The 19,546-nt window shown below is 37.2% G+C and overlaps 1 protein-coding gene across 4 annotated transcripts in view; it reads left to right on the top strand.

The window, feature by feature from the left end:
- IMPG1 (interphotoreceptor matrix proteoglycan 1) overlaps window positions 1-19,546 on the top strand; it is a 55,981-nt gene that overhangs the window by 33,254 nt on the left and 3,181 nt on the right. For 3 of the 4 annotated variants that reach the window (XM_072926594.1, XM_072926595.1, XM_072926597.1), the window contains 5 exons: window positions 11,600-12,165; window positions 12,954-13,173; window positions 16,129-16,339; window positions 18,062-18,238; window positions 18,338-19,219. In XM_072926594.1, the coding sequence (XP_072782695.1) occupies window positions 11,600-12,165; window positions 12,954-13,173; window positions 16,129-16,339; window positions 18,062-18,238; window positions 18,338-18,701 (1,538 nt within the window). In that variant the 3' untranslated portion in view covers window positions 18,702-19,219. Of the gene's footprint in view, window positions 1-11,599; window positions 12,166-12,953; window positions 13,174-16,128; window positions 16,340-18,061; window positions 18,239-18,337; window positions 19,220-19,546 lie in introns of those variants that run through there. The other variant, XM_072926596.1, reaches the window with a different exon arrangement.

The following is a 19,546-nucleotide window of genomic DNA, read 5'->3' as shown; positions in this document are numbered from 1 at the left end:
TCCAAAACGAAGAAAATTTCAGCAGTAAAACAAGCAGTAATATTTGGCTTCCTAAACAGTAAGAAGAAATTTAATTTGAATTTTTTTAATTGTAGCCACTAACAAATTGTACAATCCAGGTAAATGTTTGTCCCAAAGTCCTGGCCATCATGGAGGAAGCATTATTTCTGGAGAAGTTATTTCAAAACGAAGCAAAGCTAGCAGTAAAATCCTTCAGCTGCTCAGACATACTGCATCTCAGTTTGAGGAGCCTGGGTCATCCTCAGACTTTCAAGGACTCTCAGAGACAAAGGCTCTGCAGGGTTTATCACAGGGTTTGGTTTTTTTTTTTTGAGAAGAAACCACTGATAAAGGAGTATGTGATGGTCACATCTCCGTGTGTGTAACTGGCAAAAGCCTCATTAATTATTGCCATAATTAATCTCATGTTCACAAACCTGCTGTGAGTTGTCCCCATTAATGTTATCCTGCTACCCAACAGTTAATTAGGTGGCACACTCTTCACTCAGTCTTATTTCAAAGTAATCTCTAGGAAAAAATCTCAGGGTTCTGCATATTTGTGGGTTTTTTCCATCTCTGGTTCAACCTCAGCTGCCTAAGTCCTGTCTTTGCTTAGCACAATTTTCTATTTGGCATAACCAGCATAGTCACAGAAAAGAAAACCCCATTGTTTCTTGCAAGAAGCTCTCCGGATGTTCCCAGGATTGGAATTTACGCATTCGTTGTGCCAGGAATGCTCACCATTTTTTTCACATCGATGGATATAGAGGGTAAGAGCTCTTCTGTTCCCTTGAATATTTTTATGTTTTCCTTATGTTTTCTTGGATCATAAACTGACAGGATTTTCTTGACATTTTTCCCCATCAGCTTCTCGCTGCGCCCTTCTACTTGTCTCTTGCTGCTTCAGATGTGCAAGGAGTTTTGTTTTTTTTTTGAAGGTTGCCTGACGTTTGGAGAAGTGAACTGGTAGGTCTAGCAATGTCATTTTCTCAAGCACTTTATGCAATATTCAGTAGTCTGAAAGTTGTCTATAAATTGAAGATGAGGGTGAATAGAAGACTTCCAGCAGGCCCATATTAGGATATGTTTAATTGAAGGGAAAGTTTTGATCAGTTAGGACTGCCTACTCCAAGTATTCCTGAGGAATTCTAAACATATTAGAAAAAGTTATTAGCATCTTGTCAGAATTTAATGACAGCATTCTTCCCAGCTGTCTCTGTGCTGGGAACAGCAGGAGGAATTGGAATAGAAGAGAATCTACATCACATTTTCAAAACATACTTAGAAATGCTGAAATTAAATTACTAATCCAAGCGAAAAAGTTTGAGAGAAAGTGAGCACAATCTATTTTTCCAATTTAACACATGACTTGTTTAAATTATTAAGCTATCCAACCACTTCTGTTTTACTTTAAGGCTAAGCTTTTCTTCCTACAAATATTATTTCTTATTCATGACCCCCCAAATACACAACACAAATGAACCAAAACAAGTGATAACTTTCTTTAAACTCAATTGGTAATTCCAATGACTCATTGAAATGACTGTGTGAAGTACTGAAAACAATTTATGTTTCCGCTAAGAAAATTTGTTTATCCAGATGCAAATCTTCTTGTATAATGAAAAAAAATGTATAATAATGTATAATAATTAAGAAATGTAACACCTCATTGTGCACCTATGAAAATAGCGGGAAAATAGACCTCAGTGCTCCACCACTTGTTCAGTCCCACTTTGTAGTCTAGCCTACAAAGTACCCATAATTCTTCCTCTTTGTTACAGTGCATGAAGGAGCTCACCCTCCAGGAGGGATATATGTGTGTTGCTGCATGTGGTCTAATTCCACTTTGTTCCAGAAAATTAATTTTCTTTACAACTAAAAGGCTAAAAACTTGAGGCAGTTTACAGTTTTTAGACATGACTGCAATAATTCTAATTGTCTAATAAAGGCTAATATAGAAGGCAGAAATAAGTTCAGAATTTGAAGGGCCAGTATCACAAATAATTTTAAATGTGTATTTTAAATATATTATTGTCCTGCATAAAATTAATTTAAAACCCCTGGCCTTTGCAACAATATAATCAGAAGGATATTTTAAAACAAATAATACAGACTTCTGTGCCTGGACTGTAAGGTTAACATTTGTCGTGTCATAAATGAATGAGACTAATGAAGTTTACATGTCATGTAGTCCAGTTGGAATGAATATTAGGCAGTGACACTGCTGAGACTAACACTCCCTAAATAATGCATTTCCCTCACTTATTAAAAATCCTTGGTCTTGCTAGCAATGCTGGGTTTGAAAAAAAAAATGTGTTATGATCAAATGGTACTAAAACTTTGACTTTCTAAATTATTAATCTCCTCTCTTTGGAGAATTGAATATTCTCCAGCATAGAAGACTCCACTTGACCTCAGCCTGGAAATTTTTTCAGTCAGTTCCTTGTCAAAGAAAAACTCATGCCACCTGCATTGGACTGTTATAGACAAGTTGTAATTTGGGGCTCTGAGTCATCTCTGCTCCATCATCTGCTCCATATCTCAGTAGAATTTTGTATCTCTGTCTATAGACAGGGCATGGCCTTCTAACTTGGATCTTCTCAGCCATCTTGAGATGCCTTATAGATAGATGCTAATATCAATTTCAACTGCTAGTGAGTTTGAAAAACACTAGTGTTTAAAAATAGCAAACAAAAATACATAAAAATCTTAAATGGAGACATATTTGCAATAATGTTTGTACTAAAATTAATGTGATTTGTGTTTATGAATATTTACAACTTAAACTCCTGTTAGGGGTGTCATATACTTTTTGGTTTTGATTGCAATGTGCAAGTAATTTCTGACTTTTGGTTGAAGATAACATGTAGTTTTTCTCCCAGAAGTCCTTAGCATTTCTTTCTCAATTAAACTTTCTATGAAATTCTGTAGAGGAAAAAACTAAACTCAATTTCAAGCAATAATATCCAGGTGTAAATTAGAAGGATACAGAAATTTCGCTTACATTCTGTAGAACAGTAAGATCATTACATGCATCAGTAGGAACATGATTAAACCAAGCCTGGATACAAAATATTTCTTTTCTTCTTCATTTTACTGTATTTGAATGTTTGGCCTTCTCTTTCATTCTTCCCCAGTTGGTAGACTTTTTAAAATTAAATTATTGTAGTATACAATATTTGTAGAATAGTGCTGCCAATAACAGAGGTTTACAATCAAAATTTTATACAGGGTCAAACATTCCTTTAATAACCACCTTTATTGCCATGCAGTTTGGAATAATGGGCTTTCAAGCAGAGTTGGAGCAGGGAATTAGTGGCACAGAAAAGCCTGCTGGGGTTGACTGAGAAATAAAAAAAGCATTATTCATGAATGGCATCTTCATAGCTGAGGATTTCAGTTCCTAAGGTCCATCTTCCCATAACAATTGCCAGAGTTTTAATTTCTCTTTCTAGAGATTGAAAGGAATGAAGGTGGGGAAATACTTTAACACATCTCAGTCCTTTCTCCTAAATGTATATGTAGCCTAAAGCAGTTGCTGAATCCCTGGTTAAACTTGTCTTAAATAATCAAAATAAGCTCAAAGTTCCATTCTCATCCCTATTCTATACCCTTTATATCTACACCTAGCTATCCCTGTATCTTCTTCACCATTTTAGAATCAGACACACTTCAAAATGAAACAATAAAAATCAAAATTATGCTGAATAAATCTTGAAGAAGTTCACAATATGCCTACATGGTACTGCAAAGCTTCAATAATAATAATGATTTTAAAAAGTAGCATGGCTTGAGGAGAATGTATGGCTGAAAGCATTCAAGGCAGATTATTTCAATGGTGATATGTGGCAGGGTAGAAGAGAAGAGAATAGAGTCAGCATCAGCTGCAGTTACAAAAAATAATGATTTTTTTTCCCCCTGCTGGTTAAAAGGAGGTTTTGCCTTCTTATTAACAATTCCTTTAAAAACTATGGCCAGAAGGTTAGTGTTAGTAATACTTAGTAGTTCTTTCATGGGGAGTGAAGAGAGTATTTTATGGACAGCTCACTAGTTACTGTTTTCCTAATTTTAGCTTCCCAATGAATCTGTAAATTCTATGAGCACTTAGAGTAACAATGTTTCATCACTGTATTGTCACTGCTACTCAGCAACAATTGGAAATGTTAAATGAAACTCATGTACCTTAATCCAGTCATTTTATGTGAGAACAATCCCAAATATTAATTTAACTGTCATTTTTTGAAAAACTAGCTTATGGCATAAGGCTTCTGCACCCCAGTGAAGGTCTCTTGAGGGATTGCACGCAAACCTGAGGCTAATGGCTGTAAGGACAATTTTACTGCACTGTGGGTTTAGTATTCAGCATTTTGCCTGTCCCCTGACAACAGCGCTCTGGCTGGTCTGGGCTGCTCAGGTCCACAATCCAAGCAGGATGGGTGCATTTAACAAGCCAAGTCTGCACTAAGGCATCTGGCCCAAAGTCCTTTTCAATATCAATAAGATTGAAATGCATGCCTACAATGAAACATAAAGCCAGAAGGGTCTTCCCTCTTAAATATCTCCTTCTATCTCTTTCATGGAGTCATATTTTCCATTTCAAAACTTTGAGGAAAACCAGACTACTTACATCCAAGGCACAATTTAGAAGACCAAAACACTCCTTATTCTATAACTTTCATTCCATGAACTGTTTTCTCATACAATTGACTACATAGTACGGGGGGGGAAAAAGTATTTTCAGTGTTTTCATTTTTCTTGGCAAGTCTTAAAGTGCTCATCGGATGATGAAATTTTAAGAGAATCATTGGTTTTAACTTTCTAATTTCATGTTTTTCTTTTCTGTTTTAGGTCCTTGGTCAACACATTACCTGAATTGTATCATATAACTTCTATTTTGTTTTTTGTTTTTACCATTTTGTAAACTAATAAAATTTGATACCACAAAACTGTCTGATGGTCCCATCATCTACAAAAATTTGCTCTGATTTTTTCCTGTTGCACAGTTGAGAAAAATAGAGAAAATGGGCAGAAATTTGGAGAGGGGTAAGCTTTGTAACTTGTCAGATTTTGTTTCCAAACATTCCAAAATAAAATAAATAAAAAAGAGTATTCCAAGCTCTCCGTTTGGGGTGCTCTAAAACTGTTACAGTGTCATATAGCAATGTTTGCAACATTTAGATGGATGTCTCTTTCTGTTTCCAGGTGTTTGTAAAGACCCAGGCTGTTTTCACATAGATCTCATTATTTTGAATTCATGAAAGAAATTTTTCAATTTTAATTGAGAACATTCAACAATGGGAATAAGTGATTTTAAATCCTCCTGAAGCTATTGTTTTAAGCGAGAGTTTTCTTACTTGGTTTTGATTCTATTCCTTGGTAGAAGTGCATTTCTCTTTGCAAATTCACTGCTGCTTGAGTTTGTTTCCAAAATTAGCATGGTGCCTTTCTTGTTTAATATGTATTTTAATATGATATTACTGTGTTAGCTAATAGTGCAGAACTTCAATACAAAATATCTTACAATACAAAACAGCCATGGTACCCCCGGCATTTTTGACATGTTTTTATGTAAATGTACTTACAAATCCCCTTACTTCACAAGAGCATTTTAATCTTGGTTGCATAGTTTTTTAGCAAGGACTTTACTCAGAAAACTGACTTTCAGAGTGCTTGAGCACTAGTATGTAATTTTATCTGGCAATCTCAGTAACAGAAAAGGTAAAAGGTTCTGTAAATGGTGAAAGTCACTTGCCACGTTATGGAAATAACCTACCACTGACCTACTGTCCATACAAGGTATCTGATTATACACCTCACCTTTCCGTAAAACATTCTTATATTCTACTCAGAATTTTGAGTATGCTTTCAACACCAGCTATTACCATATTGTTTAAAGTATATCTGTGTTTCTGAAATGCTTAATCCTCTAAAACTGCTGAAATGTGAGCATGCCAAAGACAGTCGTTAAGGCTTCACATCAGGTTTCTCAGCATATGAATTTGACACAGGTCTATAAAGTAAGATTGCTCAGTTAATAGTTATCTGTTGTATCTCCACCTGTTGTACTTAAATTATTAACTTGAAGTCAAACATTTTTTTAAAAATAATAAGTTTATTGATTTCATTGTTTCAAAACTTTACAGAAAGAGTCTTTTTCAAAAAACTTTTAATTGAAGTAACAGAAGTCCTTCATAAAACAGCAAATGGCAATGGCAAGCTGAATTACTATCTTCAGCCATGCTATGCACATGAAAATGGTAATCAAAGAAAGAATGAATTTTTGATCCCACAAGAAACTGATATTTCAGAGGGCTTTTACAGGTACAGTGACCAAATACGTTAAGGCAGATGTCACTCCCTTCTGCAACACTGACTTCCATAAAGTCTAGGGTAGGTTCCATTTCCCAAGGACAGATGGATCAATCAAAATACTGACCTTCAGGCATTATGTAAAGAGAATTCTTCACCTGTACTGAAAATTGTGTGTGAGTTGAGTAAGACCAGCTGACTTGCACCAGTGCAATGTTTATGGACTGTCAGACTAGTGAACTGCATCACTCTGCTGCTCTCAGGCAGACTTGGCTACTGGGAGGGAAAAGTTGCAGAGCAATAAAAGCAGTCAGGGTTTGGCTTTTTTCTTAATGGTTTGCTCTTAATCTTTATGCATTGGACCAAGTGAAGAGTTCTTTGCTTTTTATTTCTTCAGTCATTGCAGAAGTAAATAATACTACTGACCTCCCAAAAATAATTCAGGTAAAGATCCCAATGAGATGAGGGCAATGTCATAACACATCCCAAATCAAACACACAGTCTGTGGCCCTTCACAAATTACTTAGCTAAGCAGGAAAGTCAGGGTTGCCTAGTACTGAACAGAAGATAACCCATGTGGAGATAGCTAAAGAAGCATCCTTTGTTCATAATGAACACAGACAGGATTCATGAGCTTTGGTTGCTCAGTGCCCTGAATTCTGTAGTGGTTTAGATTTTCAGGTCTTGATTTCACAAATTTTATCTTACTCTTTAAATTTTCAGTGTCAGGTAGAAGTGAATAGTCCTGAGAATAATGAGAGATTACCATTACCAAGCAGTATTTTATTATGATAGAAAATATCTTTATTAAGACAGAAAATATTCTTCTTGTGACATCATGTGAGAATGACATTTATCTTTGATGTTGAGAACATTGCTAATGAAGCACAGCTGCAAGGTATGGAAATTTCAAAATAAGATGAAGGCTTATATAAGTTACACAGAACACCACAGTAGTGGAGTGAGTAGCAGAGCTAGAGCTGCACTCTCAGGCTGTCCTGTGCAAATTTAGACTACTCAAAGAGCTCCAGTGTGAATGCTAAGGGAAAAAGTGAATAGAGAAAAGAGTTTTTAGGACTGGAGAATGGAGGGGAGATGGTGTGCATTCCCGGTGAATTCAGGCTCTCTAGAGTCAGTGGAGAAAGAGTTCTATGGATTTAATGGGCATTGAACCTCATTTCTGGAAGGTCCATACAGACAGACACAATGACTGTCTTAGATAATTGTGACTCTTTTGGCCTGGCTTTAGAGTTAGAAAAGATGAATGTAATCAGTAATCATGTGTTGGGAGACACTTGTTGTGACACATTAGGTTAACAATCCTCTTCTCTTAATTCTATTAATCCTCATATTACTTGTGCCCTAGCTAAAAATTAAAGGCCTCAAACATAAATTCAGCACTTTGTCTGTACACAGCAGTCTGTGTCCAGGGATTTAGTGACATTTCAGGCACCAACAAAGTATGCAAATTTGAATGCAGCTACCTTCGGTATCCATCTGGTATTGGTATCAGCAGAGCTGCACACAAGGTGATTCTTACTTTGTATTATGAACCAATCTCTCTTAGCTGCAGAATTTTCCCTTCTTTGGTTATTTCTTTCCGCCAGCGAGTATGCAAATATATACATAGACATTGTAGCACTGTAACTTTAATATACAGAACATGTACAGAATACCCACCAGTGGACTTGGAAAATATGTCAGTGCTTACTATGCTCATGAATGAAAGGACCTCTTAATGTATAACATTCTGGGCCTGCTCATTAATGCAAACCCACTAGGAACATATCTCATGTCAATTTGACCTTTCCCAAACAATTACTCCTTATTCATGGTCAATTAGGAGGGTTTCCCTCATTAAAAAAAATATGAGGACCAAGTAATCAGATACCTAAAATAAAGTTGTTGAAATGGCAGTTGATTTTTTTCTGAGAAGTCAAATCTGTGTATTTCATTCCCTCAGCAGGGAATAAATGCCTACATGGAAAAACTCCTTTTACAAAGATTTAATGGACACAGGAAATTGCCTCTTAATTTAGTGTTTTCATGTCTTTGCCAACGGGTGTTTAATTTTTGTTATAACACTCTCAGTACAATACTGTCCTGCCTCGGCTATGCAGTAATAAAAAAACATCTGGGGAGTTCAGTGAACAACTTTGTGGGAAGATAAGAGGTGGCTGAAATTTTACTTGCAGTTTTTATTTCAGACATCAGCTTTTAATTCCATTGTATTGTTTAACCTTCAGTGTGGTTTCTCTGGGAGTAGATTTGATTTAATTGTCTTATTTTGTGCCCTCTGTGGATTCCCTACACCTGAATGATAGTTCTGTAGACTAAACTTTATGCTGAAATGAAATTTGCTGAGATTGAGTGTCTAAGTCTTCTGAGATTGTACTTGTAGAGGTTTCATAACATAATTGTCTTCTGATGTGGAAATCTCATCACAAAGCAAATTGGTGAAGTTTTACAAATAATTCCTTTACAATGAATAATGTAAGTGTATTTTGTGTTCTGTTGCAAAATTATATACATATTTTTATGTGCATATGGATTCACAGATTCATAGAATAAGGTTGATTGGGAGGGACCTTTAAAGGCCATCTAGTTCAACCCCTTTACAATAAACAGGAACATCTTCAACTAGATTAGGTTGCTCAGAGTCCTGTTCAATCTGACCTTCAACATTTCCAGGGATGCAGCATCCACCACTTCTCTGGGCAACATGTTCCAGTGTTTAATCAATCTCATAATAAAAAAAGTGTCTTCTTTACATCTACTCTGAAAATCAATATATATTGATGTTATATATAAACCCAACATTTTAAATGCAGAGAGTTGGGATTTTGTTTTTCTTTTCACCAACTGGTAGGTCAAGGGAGGTAATTCAGTTCTAAACTCCACTCTTGTCACAACCCAGCTGGAGTACTCTGTTCAGCTCTGTTCAGCCTCCCAACACAACAAAGACCATGGAGTCCACAGGAGGGCCATGAAGATGGTCAGAAGGCAGGAGCCCTTCTCAGGAGACAGGCTGGCAGAGCTGGGCTTGTCGAGCCTGGAGAAGAGAAAGCTCTGGGGAGAGCCTTACTGTGCATTCCAGTACCTAAAAGAGGTGTACAAGAAAGTTGGACAGGGGTCTTTTACAAAGTCATGTAGTGACAGGACAAGGAAGAATGGCTTTAAACAAAGAGTGTAGATTTAGGTAAGATATTAGGAAGAAGTTCTTTACAGTGTGGGTGGTGAGGCACTGGAACAGGTTACCCAGGCAAGATGTGAATGTCCCATCCCTGGAAGTTCAAGACCAGGTTGGATGTAGCCTTGAGCAAGCCGGTGTAGTGGAAGGTGTCCCTCCCCATGGCAGGGGCATTGGACTAGAAAATGCTTTGTTTCCTTTTCAACCCAAAGTATTCTTTGATTCAATGAAATATCTAGGTCTTCTCTCTTTCATCCATAGTTCCTAACTCCTTAGGACTGAATTTTATTGAAGCCTTGTGTAGACAGAGGAAAATCTTGGTAAAGCCAGCTGCAAATCATTGTACTGCTGATTTCAGCATGTCACTTGTGTAGGCAAGTCTCACAGCAGTAACACGACACCTGTGAGACTAACAGGTCAGCAATCCCTGGGTTTGAGACTGGCGCTGTGCCACAGTAGGTGCCCAGCAGCCCTTGGTGTGAGCCCATTTACTAACAGGAACCAACACATACTGTGGGGTGACTTGCTGTCTGTCTCTTTCAGCTGGAGACACAGGGATTGCTAAGAACTGGCAGCTTATGAAAACAGGTGATACATGCTCAGAGATCTTCTTGGTATGCCCTCAAGGCCTTTTAAGTTACTTTGCTTGTAATAAGAGGATGCCAGAAGACCTTTATAGTCTATGTATAGACCATATGGATATATATACACAGCTACATGCCAGGCATGCAATATATATATATATGGCTGTGTATTTCTGCTTCAAATTTGCTGCAATTTCAAAGCCACTTCAGTGCATCTTTCTCCTGTAGTTATCTTTCTAAAATATAATCTGCCTGACAAATGCCATCACAATGGTGTGTGCTCGACTTTCTGCTCCTGTGCTGAGATCATCTTGAGAGAGATGTCTGTGGAGCTGCAGGCTTATCCCATCAGTAGATCATCCTGCATTAATGCCTCAAGCAGTAATACTAGCAAAGCTGTTCTGAGTTCTCTTAACTGATAAGTGACTCTCACTCCTTATCAGCATAACAAGTAATAGCAAGAGCTTTGTAAACAGAGAACATCACTAGGCTTTGCTTTTCTAATCTGTCCGTATCCTTAATCATACTGGAAACACGAGGACATGGCAAGAGAAGAGCATCTGAAGCTTTTATTGAAATAAGGTGGCAGGACAATTGCCACCTCATTCAGCAAAACTTTGCTCTCCTTTCATATTTTTATTGGCTGCTGGGAGGAAATTAGGATGCAGGGAAAGGAAGAGTTCATCAGTGGAAGAAAAATTTCTTTCCTTACTGCTGATAAGTGGTTTTGCCTGAAAGGGGCTGCTAAAAGTTCCACGTGAAGAATGGTATATCACTGGAAAAGGACAAAGTCACTCGTTAGGGCAGGTGGCTTGGTAGACAACATCATTTATTGTGAAGTCATTATGGTCAGGTAGCTGCAAGCCAAATTCAAAGTCACATTCCTGAAACTTTAGATTTGGATTTCAGCTACAGTTATCACATATCCTAGATCCACACCAAGCCCTGATGGGGATATAATAAAAATTCTGCTTCAGGTGCAGTAGATGGCTTCTTAAGGTTTGAATATTTTTTCATTGCTGCTGTTGTCTTTTAGGTAAATTGACACAGTTTGCATCTGGAGGGGCTGTGTTGGTTTTGTAATCACATTTTATGATAACTGGCAAATAATAGCTTTAACTTTTTGCAGAGGGGAACAGAATGACTCTGGTATACAAATGTTCCAAGCAGAGAGCTCAAAGCTCCAATCTCCCTTTTCAGAAAATATAAACTGACATTGTGATTATGTACCTTCAGAACAAGAATGTGCTTTAGAGATTCAGGAAATACTTGCCAAACATAACTATTAAACATAGAACCTGCAGAAATCCCACCACTCAAACATGTGGATGAGGTATTTTGTTTCAGTAGACCTTCTTGGTGATGGTGTTAACATTTTCATGTTTAGATACTGTCAAACTTATTGTTAAAAATTTTTCAGTGGAAATACCATATACATGGGGGTTTTCCATGCTTGATGTTTTTTATGCTTGCTTTTCAGCATAGCTAATTTGATTCTATCGTGTTTTCCTGCAGCAATTAAAATCATGGAAGAACCAGAATCATCAGGTGATGACATTTTTGTTACAGCCAGCACTTATGAAAGGTTGCCTTTCTTTACTGGTCCAAGTGATGTCTCCACCGCGCAGCCTGGAGCTGTTATTACAGATGTGCTGCCATCAGTAGCGCCGCTGCCTGCAGCCACCAGCCCATCCTACAGCCCCTCTGAGATCATCGAGCAGTCCCTTGAGTTACCAGGGCCCTCAGCGCCAGCCCCTGAGGGCGTTCCTGCGGATGGAACCGGGATGGGGGTGCAGGACATCGCTGCCGAGCTGGATCCGATGGGCGCGGTGAGCACGGCCGCGCTGGACGAAGGGGAGCAGGGCAGTGGCTACATCCCAGGGCTGACCACGGAGCCTGCAGAAACCACCCCAGCGCCAGTGCTCAAGTACGTAACTACCAGCTCCATGACCACTGCAGCCAAAGGCAAAGAGCTCGTGGTTTTCTTCAGCCTCAGGGTGACCAACATGCACTTCTCTGATGACCTCTTCAACAGGAGCTCGACAGAATACAAAGCACTGGAACAACAGTTCATGCAATTGGTGGGTGAAAATCAACTTGAACAGCATGTGTGGTGGTTGGGTGCAGTTTAAAGGAATACAATGAAGTGCAGAGTATTTTAACAATACTAAACCCTTCTACAGTTCCGTCTGATAAGCTGTATTTTAAAGGATCCATAAGCCTGGGATGCTCGTAAAGTCTGAAGACAGGTTTTATGAAGTCAGTGATGAAAGATTTTACTTGATCAAGAGAACCCAGATATATGCCTAACATGTAATTTATTTGGCTTTTTCTTAGATCCACGTCAACAGTGCAGCGGTGCTGATTATATCTGAGACTTGTGTCTGCTTGCTGCATTTAAAAATAGGCTTTTAAAAATATATTATAGCATAGACTGTGATTAGATATGGATTTTCTCTGTTGGTACAATAGGACACAGGTCAGCTCAGCTATAGCATAACAGCCTGTTATACTATGCCCTAGTATAACCTGCCTGGATTGAATGTTTGAAAATAATTAAAGTTGGCTTTTGAGTGAGGTAATTTTTTTCTCTTCCAGATGAATAAACTTCCCAGCTGCTATGCATTTCATTACAGGGGAAATTGCTGTCCATCCATCTCAATACATTATTGAGAAAAGAGCAGAAGTCCAGAAGAAGTTACTGCTAAACAGAAAAGTTAATTTGTTCACGGAGCTTAGCAATTGTATTAAACTCAGGGAAATAAATCTGTGATGTGTGTACTTGATAATGAAAATTGACTGTAAGAGAAATTAATAGCAGGTAGACACCGACAGTAAGTTAAAATAAAGGCAAATTTCTGTTTTGCAGTTACTTCCATACCTTCAGTCCAACCTTACAGGTTTTAAGCACTTGGAAATTCTCAACTTCAGGAATGGAAGTGTGATTGTGAACAGCAAAATGAAATTTGCCAAGACAGTGCCATACAATATCACAGAAGCAGTACACTGTGTTTTGGAAGATTTCTGTGATGCTGCAGCCCAGCACCTCAATTTGGAGATTGACAGCTATTCCCTGGATATTGAGCCAGGTAAGGTTGCATTACTAATGTATGTGCTAAATCAAAACTAAGCAGACAATCTTTTTTCAGACTGTTACAGCTTCAGAAGTATGACTGTCTTGGAAATAACCACATTAGCAATATCTTCCCAGTGACAGGAGGTAACAAGACAAAAAAAGATGTTGCAAATTCTCTGCAGATATATTTTCATACTGTAATGAATAGCTGGGTGGAGCTGTTGGGCTGTGTATGTTCACCGGCTGCTTTTCAGAGACAGAGTGGTCTCTAGAATAAGTCCTCGGTGAAGATAGGTATAAGAAATGCTCATGTTCAGTTTGCAGGTCTTGCACTGGAGTATGGAAACAAAATTTCTGATGATTATTGCGATGTTGTAAGCAAACCATGGTTTAGAGCATTCTTATCTTTTCTTAAAGGGATACAGCATTCAAAACAAAAGGAGACAATATGTAGGAATAATTGGATTATACAGATATTCACAAATTGGGCATGACTTTATGTAGTCCATAGATTTGTAATTCTAGAATCCCTCTGGATTTATATCTTTCAAATAAGTTAGTAGTCTTTGCTAAACAGTAGAAAGTCAGTAACTACATACCTGGACACTATTCTTATGTCCAAAACTTAGTGTTTTCAAAAACTAGACTATTTTATAAAATTGAAGCCTGAATCTATTTTCAGGCTCTGGTAATTATTTCAGGGTTGAATTTAATTTCATTGTCATCGAGAAGAAAAATAGCAAAGGTATGCAGATGCCTCAAGGAGTTTTGGTTAAGCTGTCGTTTTTATGTAGAGATCTATGACAATTCTGGAACAAAAATTCGTTTACAACTCAGTTTCTAAGCAGTTTTCATTTATATATGTCTTTGTGGTCACTAAAAGCATAGGTAACTTGTGGTAAAGAAAGCTAACAAAATCACAGTTTTCTACCCTTCAAATAAACCATGATAAACTGATGCTTGATAAATAAAGTATCATATTAGTTAATATAAAGAGTGAACTTTGGGCTGCCATATGTTCCCTGCCTTAGTAATAAATTTTCATTAAATAAAAATTAAAATAAGAAAGATCCTAAAATGCAAATTCAGAAAAATTTTTAAATCTTTCATCTTCATCTGATGTGCTTAACTGATGTGGTATTTTAATTCAAGAAAACAGAGAGTTAATTTCAGAGACTTTGTGGAGGGAGCTGCTTTTTCGAGGCTTATAAGCTTATAAAGCAGTACAGAGTCAAAATAGAAAATGTGTTTACAAAGCCAGTATATTCCAGTACAGGTGTGTCAAGGGCGTTTTAATTTCAGAAAACAAACAAACAAAAAACCACAAAACAAAACAAAAAAAAAACAACCTGTGTAGCAAGTTAAGGTAATATAAGCAAACTCCTCTTTATTGTGAAACTGAGAGCCATCTAGTGGTAATGATGTTCTATCGAAGTGAAACATGGATGGGAACTGACAGTGCAAAGTCTATACCAAGAGTCAGCAGCTGCAAAGAGCTGACTGCACTGATCATAAATAATACCATAAAGAAGGACTTTTCAAAATACCTGTACTAAATATTTCATTAGTTATGAATAATAGCTTAATACTGAATAATTAATAACTAATAATTAATTTTTATAATTTATTTAAATTTCTTTCATTAATAATTAATTTCTGTGGGAGCAGAAAACATAACAAAGTATGCACATATGTGTTAAAGAAGATGAAATATTATCACAAGAACTCAGCCCAGCCAAATGCTCTAGCCAAGCTCTACTTCTTGGAGTTTACCTGTGCTCACACTCCCAGTCCAGGAGCAAAGGACACATCAAACCAACATGCACATTGTATATGGCAAAGGAAAATGGTGCACACTAAAACCCACTAGTCAAAAATTCAAAACAGGAATTAGCCATAAAATTATTGAGGGGTTATAAGTGATCAGCTCTGATGGATTAATTTCTATCACTGAAGCATATCCTAGTGTGTGTCTGAGATTTCCAGTACTCCTATAAGAAATGTAATCCTCATTTTTCATTTAAATTAGTATTACTGAGCATCTGGTATATAGAACATGAATGGCTGCAGAAGAAAACTCATCACAGCTACAAGCTGCAATATCCAGTACAAATCTTTTTTTTCAAATTCATTTCTAGTAAGAAGCAGAGAATGGAACAGGAAAAGCAGACTTGTGTAACAGCTGTCTCTGATTTGGGCCTTCCCATGAACATCAGCAGGGTTCTTTTCCCTTAATCTCACAGAAGCATTCCTTACTTATATTTTAAAAACAAGACAAAAAAATCAAGCAAGCCTTCCCAAAGTTAACATACCACAAAATAAAAAACTTAAAGAAACACAAACAAACAAAAACCCCAATAAACAAACAAGAAACAAACCCCCAAAACAACAACAGTAACAACAGCAACAACAAAACAAACAAAAAATACCAAACAAACAAAAAACCCTATACACACAAAAACCCAACACTACAAAGCCTGCTCTTATTCTGTGGATATGACAGTATTTCTACATTGCAGGTCTTAGTATTGTGCAATATTCAATAATCTAATTACATTCCTCTGTCATGTCCTAAATAATGTGTTTAAGAACACATAATTAAATAATAAATTGTGTGTTTAAGAACACATAATTATAGTTGAAATTATTTCTCTCACATAAGACTGTAGCACAGGATCCATGAGTATGATGATAGCACTCACTGCAAAAACAGGATAAAAACATCCAAATGTGAAAATCCTTCTCCTTGAGATAAAAGTAAGTTGTTTGCTTAACAAAGATGGGGTAAATCAGTTTGTCAACATGAACATCTGTGTCCTGTACAGGAAGAGGCTGCGTGTCTTCCCATGCTCAACGACATTCTCCATCAGCACGCCCAAGTGGCAGGCCAGGAAACATGAGCTGCCACAAGCCCTGCCAAGGCCCTTTGGGGTAATGCTTGAGTTAATGATTTACCCATCCTTTACAGCTGATCAGGCAGACCCCTGCAAGTTCATGGCTTGTGACAAGTTTTCCGAGTGTGTACTGAACGAGTGGACAAGAGAGGCCGACTGCCTTTGCAAGCCTGGCTATGCCAGCCGGGATGGATTGCCCTGCCAGAGCCTGTGCGAGCTGCAGCCCCACCTCTGTGTCAATGGAGGCAAATGTGAGCTGGTGCCAGGAAGAGGAGCTGTCTGCAGGTAAATAGATTGATGAATTCTGTTAACAGCCCCATAAACCATGCTAATAAGCCAAAAGCTTGACATTCAGATGCTGTAAGTCACACTGCAAATATCCTTCTGAGTATAAATAATCTCATCATGGATAAATCCATTTCTGCCTGTTAGTATACACAGAACATTATGATCTAGTTATTTTTAAAGATGTTTCAGAAATTTATTAGAAATTCAGCATCATTGGCAGTGATGACACACACAAAGGCATGCATTGCTTTCAGATTTCCAAACACATTTTGGAAAAATGAAATAACACATTCACAGTTTTGCTACGATTACATGGTAGCATTTTAAGAAATTACATTTTTCTAAGATATATTAAAAAGGAAATCTTTATTCATACAGATTGTGATTCCAGACCATGCAATAAAGCACTTGATGGCTGAAGCTGCTTTCAGGGATTTCTGGGAAAGACTTGAAGATTAGCAGCTTTTCCTTATTGCAAATATATTTCTTAAGGATTTTTAAATGGAACTATCTTAAGTCAATACTGAGAACTACACAGTACTTGAACAAATTAAGTCTCTTTTACAAAGTATCAAGTTTCTTATTGTTGTAAGACTAGACAATTCAGACAATTATGTGAGCTAGACAATTATGTGAAATTGTATACTAGACTGGCCCACAGTAGCTGACCAGTCATGTACATAAGCAAGAATCAAGTTACAATTCTTGCATTTGTTTATTCTCTCTTAATACTTTGACTAGATTAACGATACATCTTTTACCTTACTTAGGATAGAACACGAAAAAATAAAACCACTGGACAAATTATTCAAATTATTCACTGTAACAACCCAACTACTAAAATTACTTTTCTTCAATGGGCATCACAGGAATTATATTGAATTCACCACAGTTACTGCCAAATTCCTGACTTTCAGAGTCCCAGTAGAGCAGCTGCAGCATTTAGTATTGGAAATCAGCCTGTGAGCTAGAAAGGTCCTCTTCAAAACCTTGCTGAGGTAGCAAGGGGTCTGAGCTACTCCTCCAAGACTGATGCACTAAAGAAAATAACTCTTTCCCCATTCAGAAAAGTCCTGCATGTAGAGGTATAACCAAACCATCATCAGGAGTAATAAAAGTATTAAAAATAATAAATGAAATTCTTTAAGAGTTATAGCAAGTCACAAATTCCCACCAGTGTCAGACTGATAGCTTGTGCAAACTTGTACTGTCAGAGAGAAAATTATGGCCTACTGTTTGCCCTTGTGCTCCATGTAAATTCACTCTCCTCCTGTCTTGAAAGAGGAGTAGAATTCTGCTATTTGTACAAGAACTCTTATTTCAGACCTTACTCCCCAGAGTGAAATCACCAGTAAACAGAATATAAGTTTCAAAGTTGTGTTCAGACACTACCTTCAAATATACCTGAACTTCTAAAGTTCTAAACCACAAATGTTACCTGTGGGGTTAGAAATCTGTAAGAGATATTTAAAATGCATTATTTCCTTAAAATTTGTAGGTCGGCAAGATATATGTCAGCGTCTTTTTATTTAAAACTCACTCTAAAAATATTATCTTTCCCTATCATCAATCACATTATTTTCATGCAGACACAATTATTTGTAGTAGAAATCATGAGTTCATAATACATTGCAGATTTTCTTTTCTTTTTGTTTAAGATACTCAGTATTTTTTGCCTTAAAGTTCTGTACATTTTTTCTCTTCCTTTCCTTATTTTAGATGCCCTGTACGTAGACACCAGCTTTACCAAGGACAGCGCTGTGCAAAATTTGGTCCAGAACCCATACAACCCTTCAGTTTTAAACCTCTCATTCTTGGCTTAGGAAGCCTTGGTTTTCTTTTCATCATTTTAATTATTAGGATAAGAAGAAAATGCAAAAGAAACTCTAATATGCAGTAAGCTGCTCACAGTCTTTTCCTTCACATTTCAAAATATTCCTTTTGTTTCTTTTGCAATTTAAAATCTTACCTAAACAAAAATGTTCTGCATTGTAGAAGTCGTACTCTCAGCAGCTGCAATTCAGAAAATGCTGTAAGGATTAATCCTGCTTTTGAACACGATGAATCCCTATCTAGCTTTTGTCACACGGCTTGCAGTGTAAGTGCTTGTCTCAGTTCCTCAGAGATCCTTGATCACGAAGCATTACATGAACTTGAAAACACAATTCAGCCTGGAGGTAAACTGCATGGAAATCCCTTTCTTCTCATCCCTCAACAAACAGCCCCACCTGAAATAACAGATTCACCTTCATGTATTAACTCCACAACTAAATCAAACTTGAAGCTACTCTCTTGCTTGGCGATTTCAGAACTGAAAATACTAATGCATTCATTGCTTTCCACATTTACTGCAGCGTAGTTTTCACAACAGGACTGTAGAACTGCTTTTCTTACAGCTCTCTTGCATGATCTGGCAGTCTATCCTAGCTGAGTGCTTTTAGTCATTTATAGAAATAATTAGTGGTTTGCTTTTTTTACTCTTGTAGGTCACCAGATGAGTTTACAAAACCACGACTGACAAGTTAGTCTCTGGAATTCTTCGTTTCCAGCATCAGCCAGACAAAACCAAGGTTTGTGATTATTTTCAAGAACCTTAGAAAGCTGTTTTGTCCCATTGTTAATGTCACCAGGGAGCCTCTTTGTAGTAATTTCATACAAAGAAAAGCTCAGATGTTTTTGATGCTTGATACGACAACTACATTTTCTTGTTAAATGTTTTTATACAACAAAGTTCTTTTTGTATAACCTTGTGCTAATGTGGCAGTCACTGGAACATGTGAAAGAAGAAGAAATACCTGAAATGACAAATTAAAACATAACGCAATCCAAAGGAGAGGTTTAAATAGCAGTACTAGCTCACTTAAAATCTCAAATCACTCAGACTGGTTAAGCTACATAGAGTTTGACAAGTAGGAATTCTAATTTGAACAGAATCCTGCTCATATCTCAAGTATTATTTCAAGTTTTGCTACTTGAAACCCCTTGTATCATTGTGGGGGGAAGAAAAGACCGAAAGGAGAAAAGCTGAGTCTGGCAGACTGTTTCTGATGTATCTGAGTATGTCCTCTTGATAGGTACCAAAAAAAGCTTTTACTTTGCCATTTTTCATTTTTCTGAATTACAGCCCAATTAGGAATAAAAAGGTTTTGCTATAGCTGTTAGCACCCATTGTTATTGTGGGGAATATCAGTACAGGAGTGCCCT

The sequence above is a fragment of the Taeniopygia guttata genome, chromosome 3, assembly GCF_048771995.1.
Source record: "Taeniopygia guttata chromosome 3, bTaeGut7.mat, whole genome shotgun sequence".
Taxonomy (NCBI): domain Eukaryota; kingdom Metazoa; phylum Chordata; class Aves; order Passeriformes; family Estrildidae; genus Taeniopygia; species Taeniopygia guttata.
The sequence above is the reverse complement of the archived record's forward strand: the minus strand, read 5'-3'. Positions and strand labels throughout refer to the sequence as shown.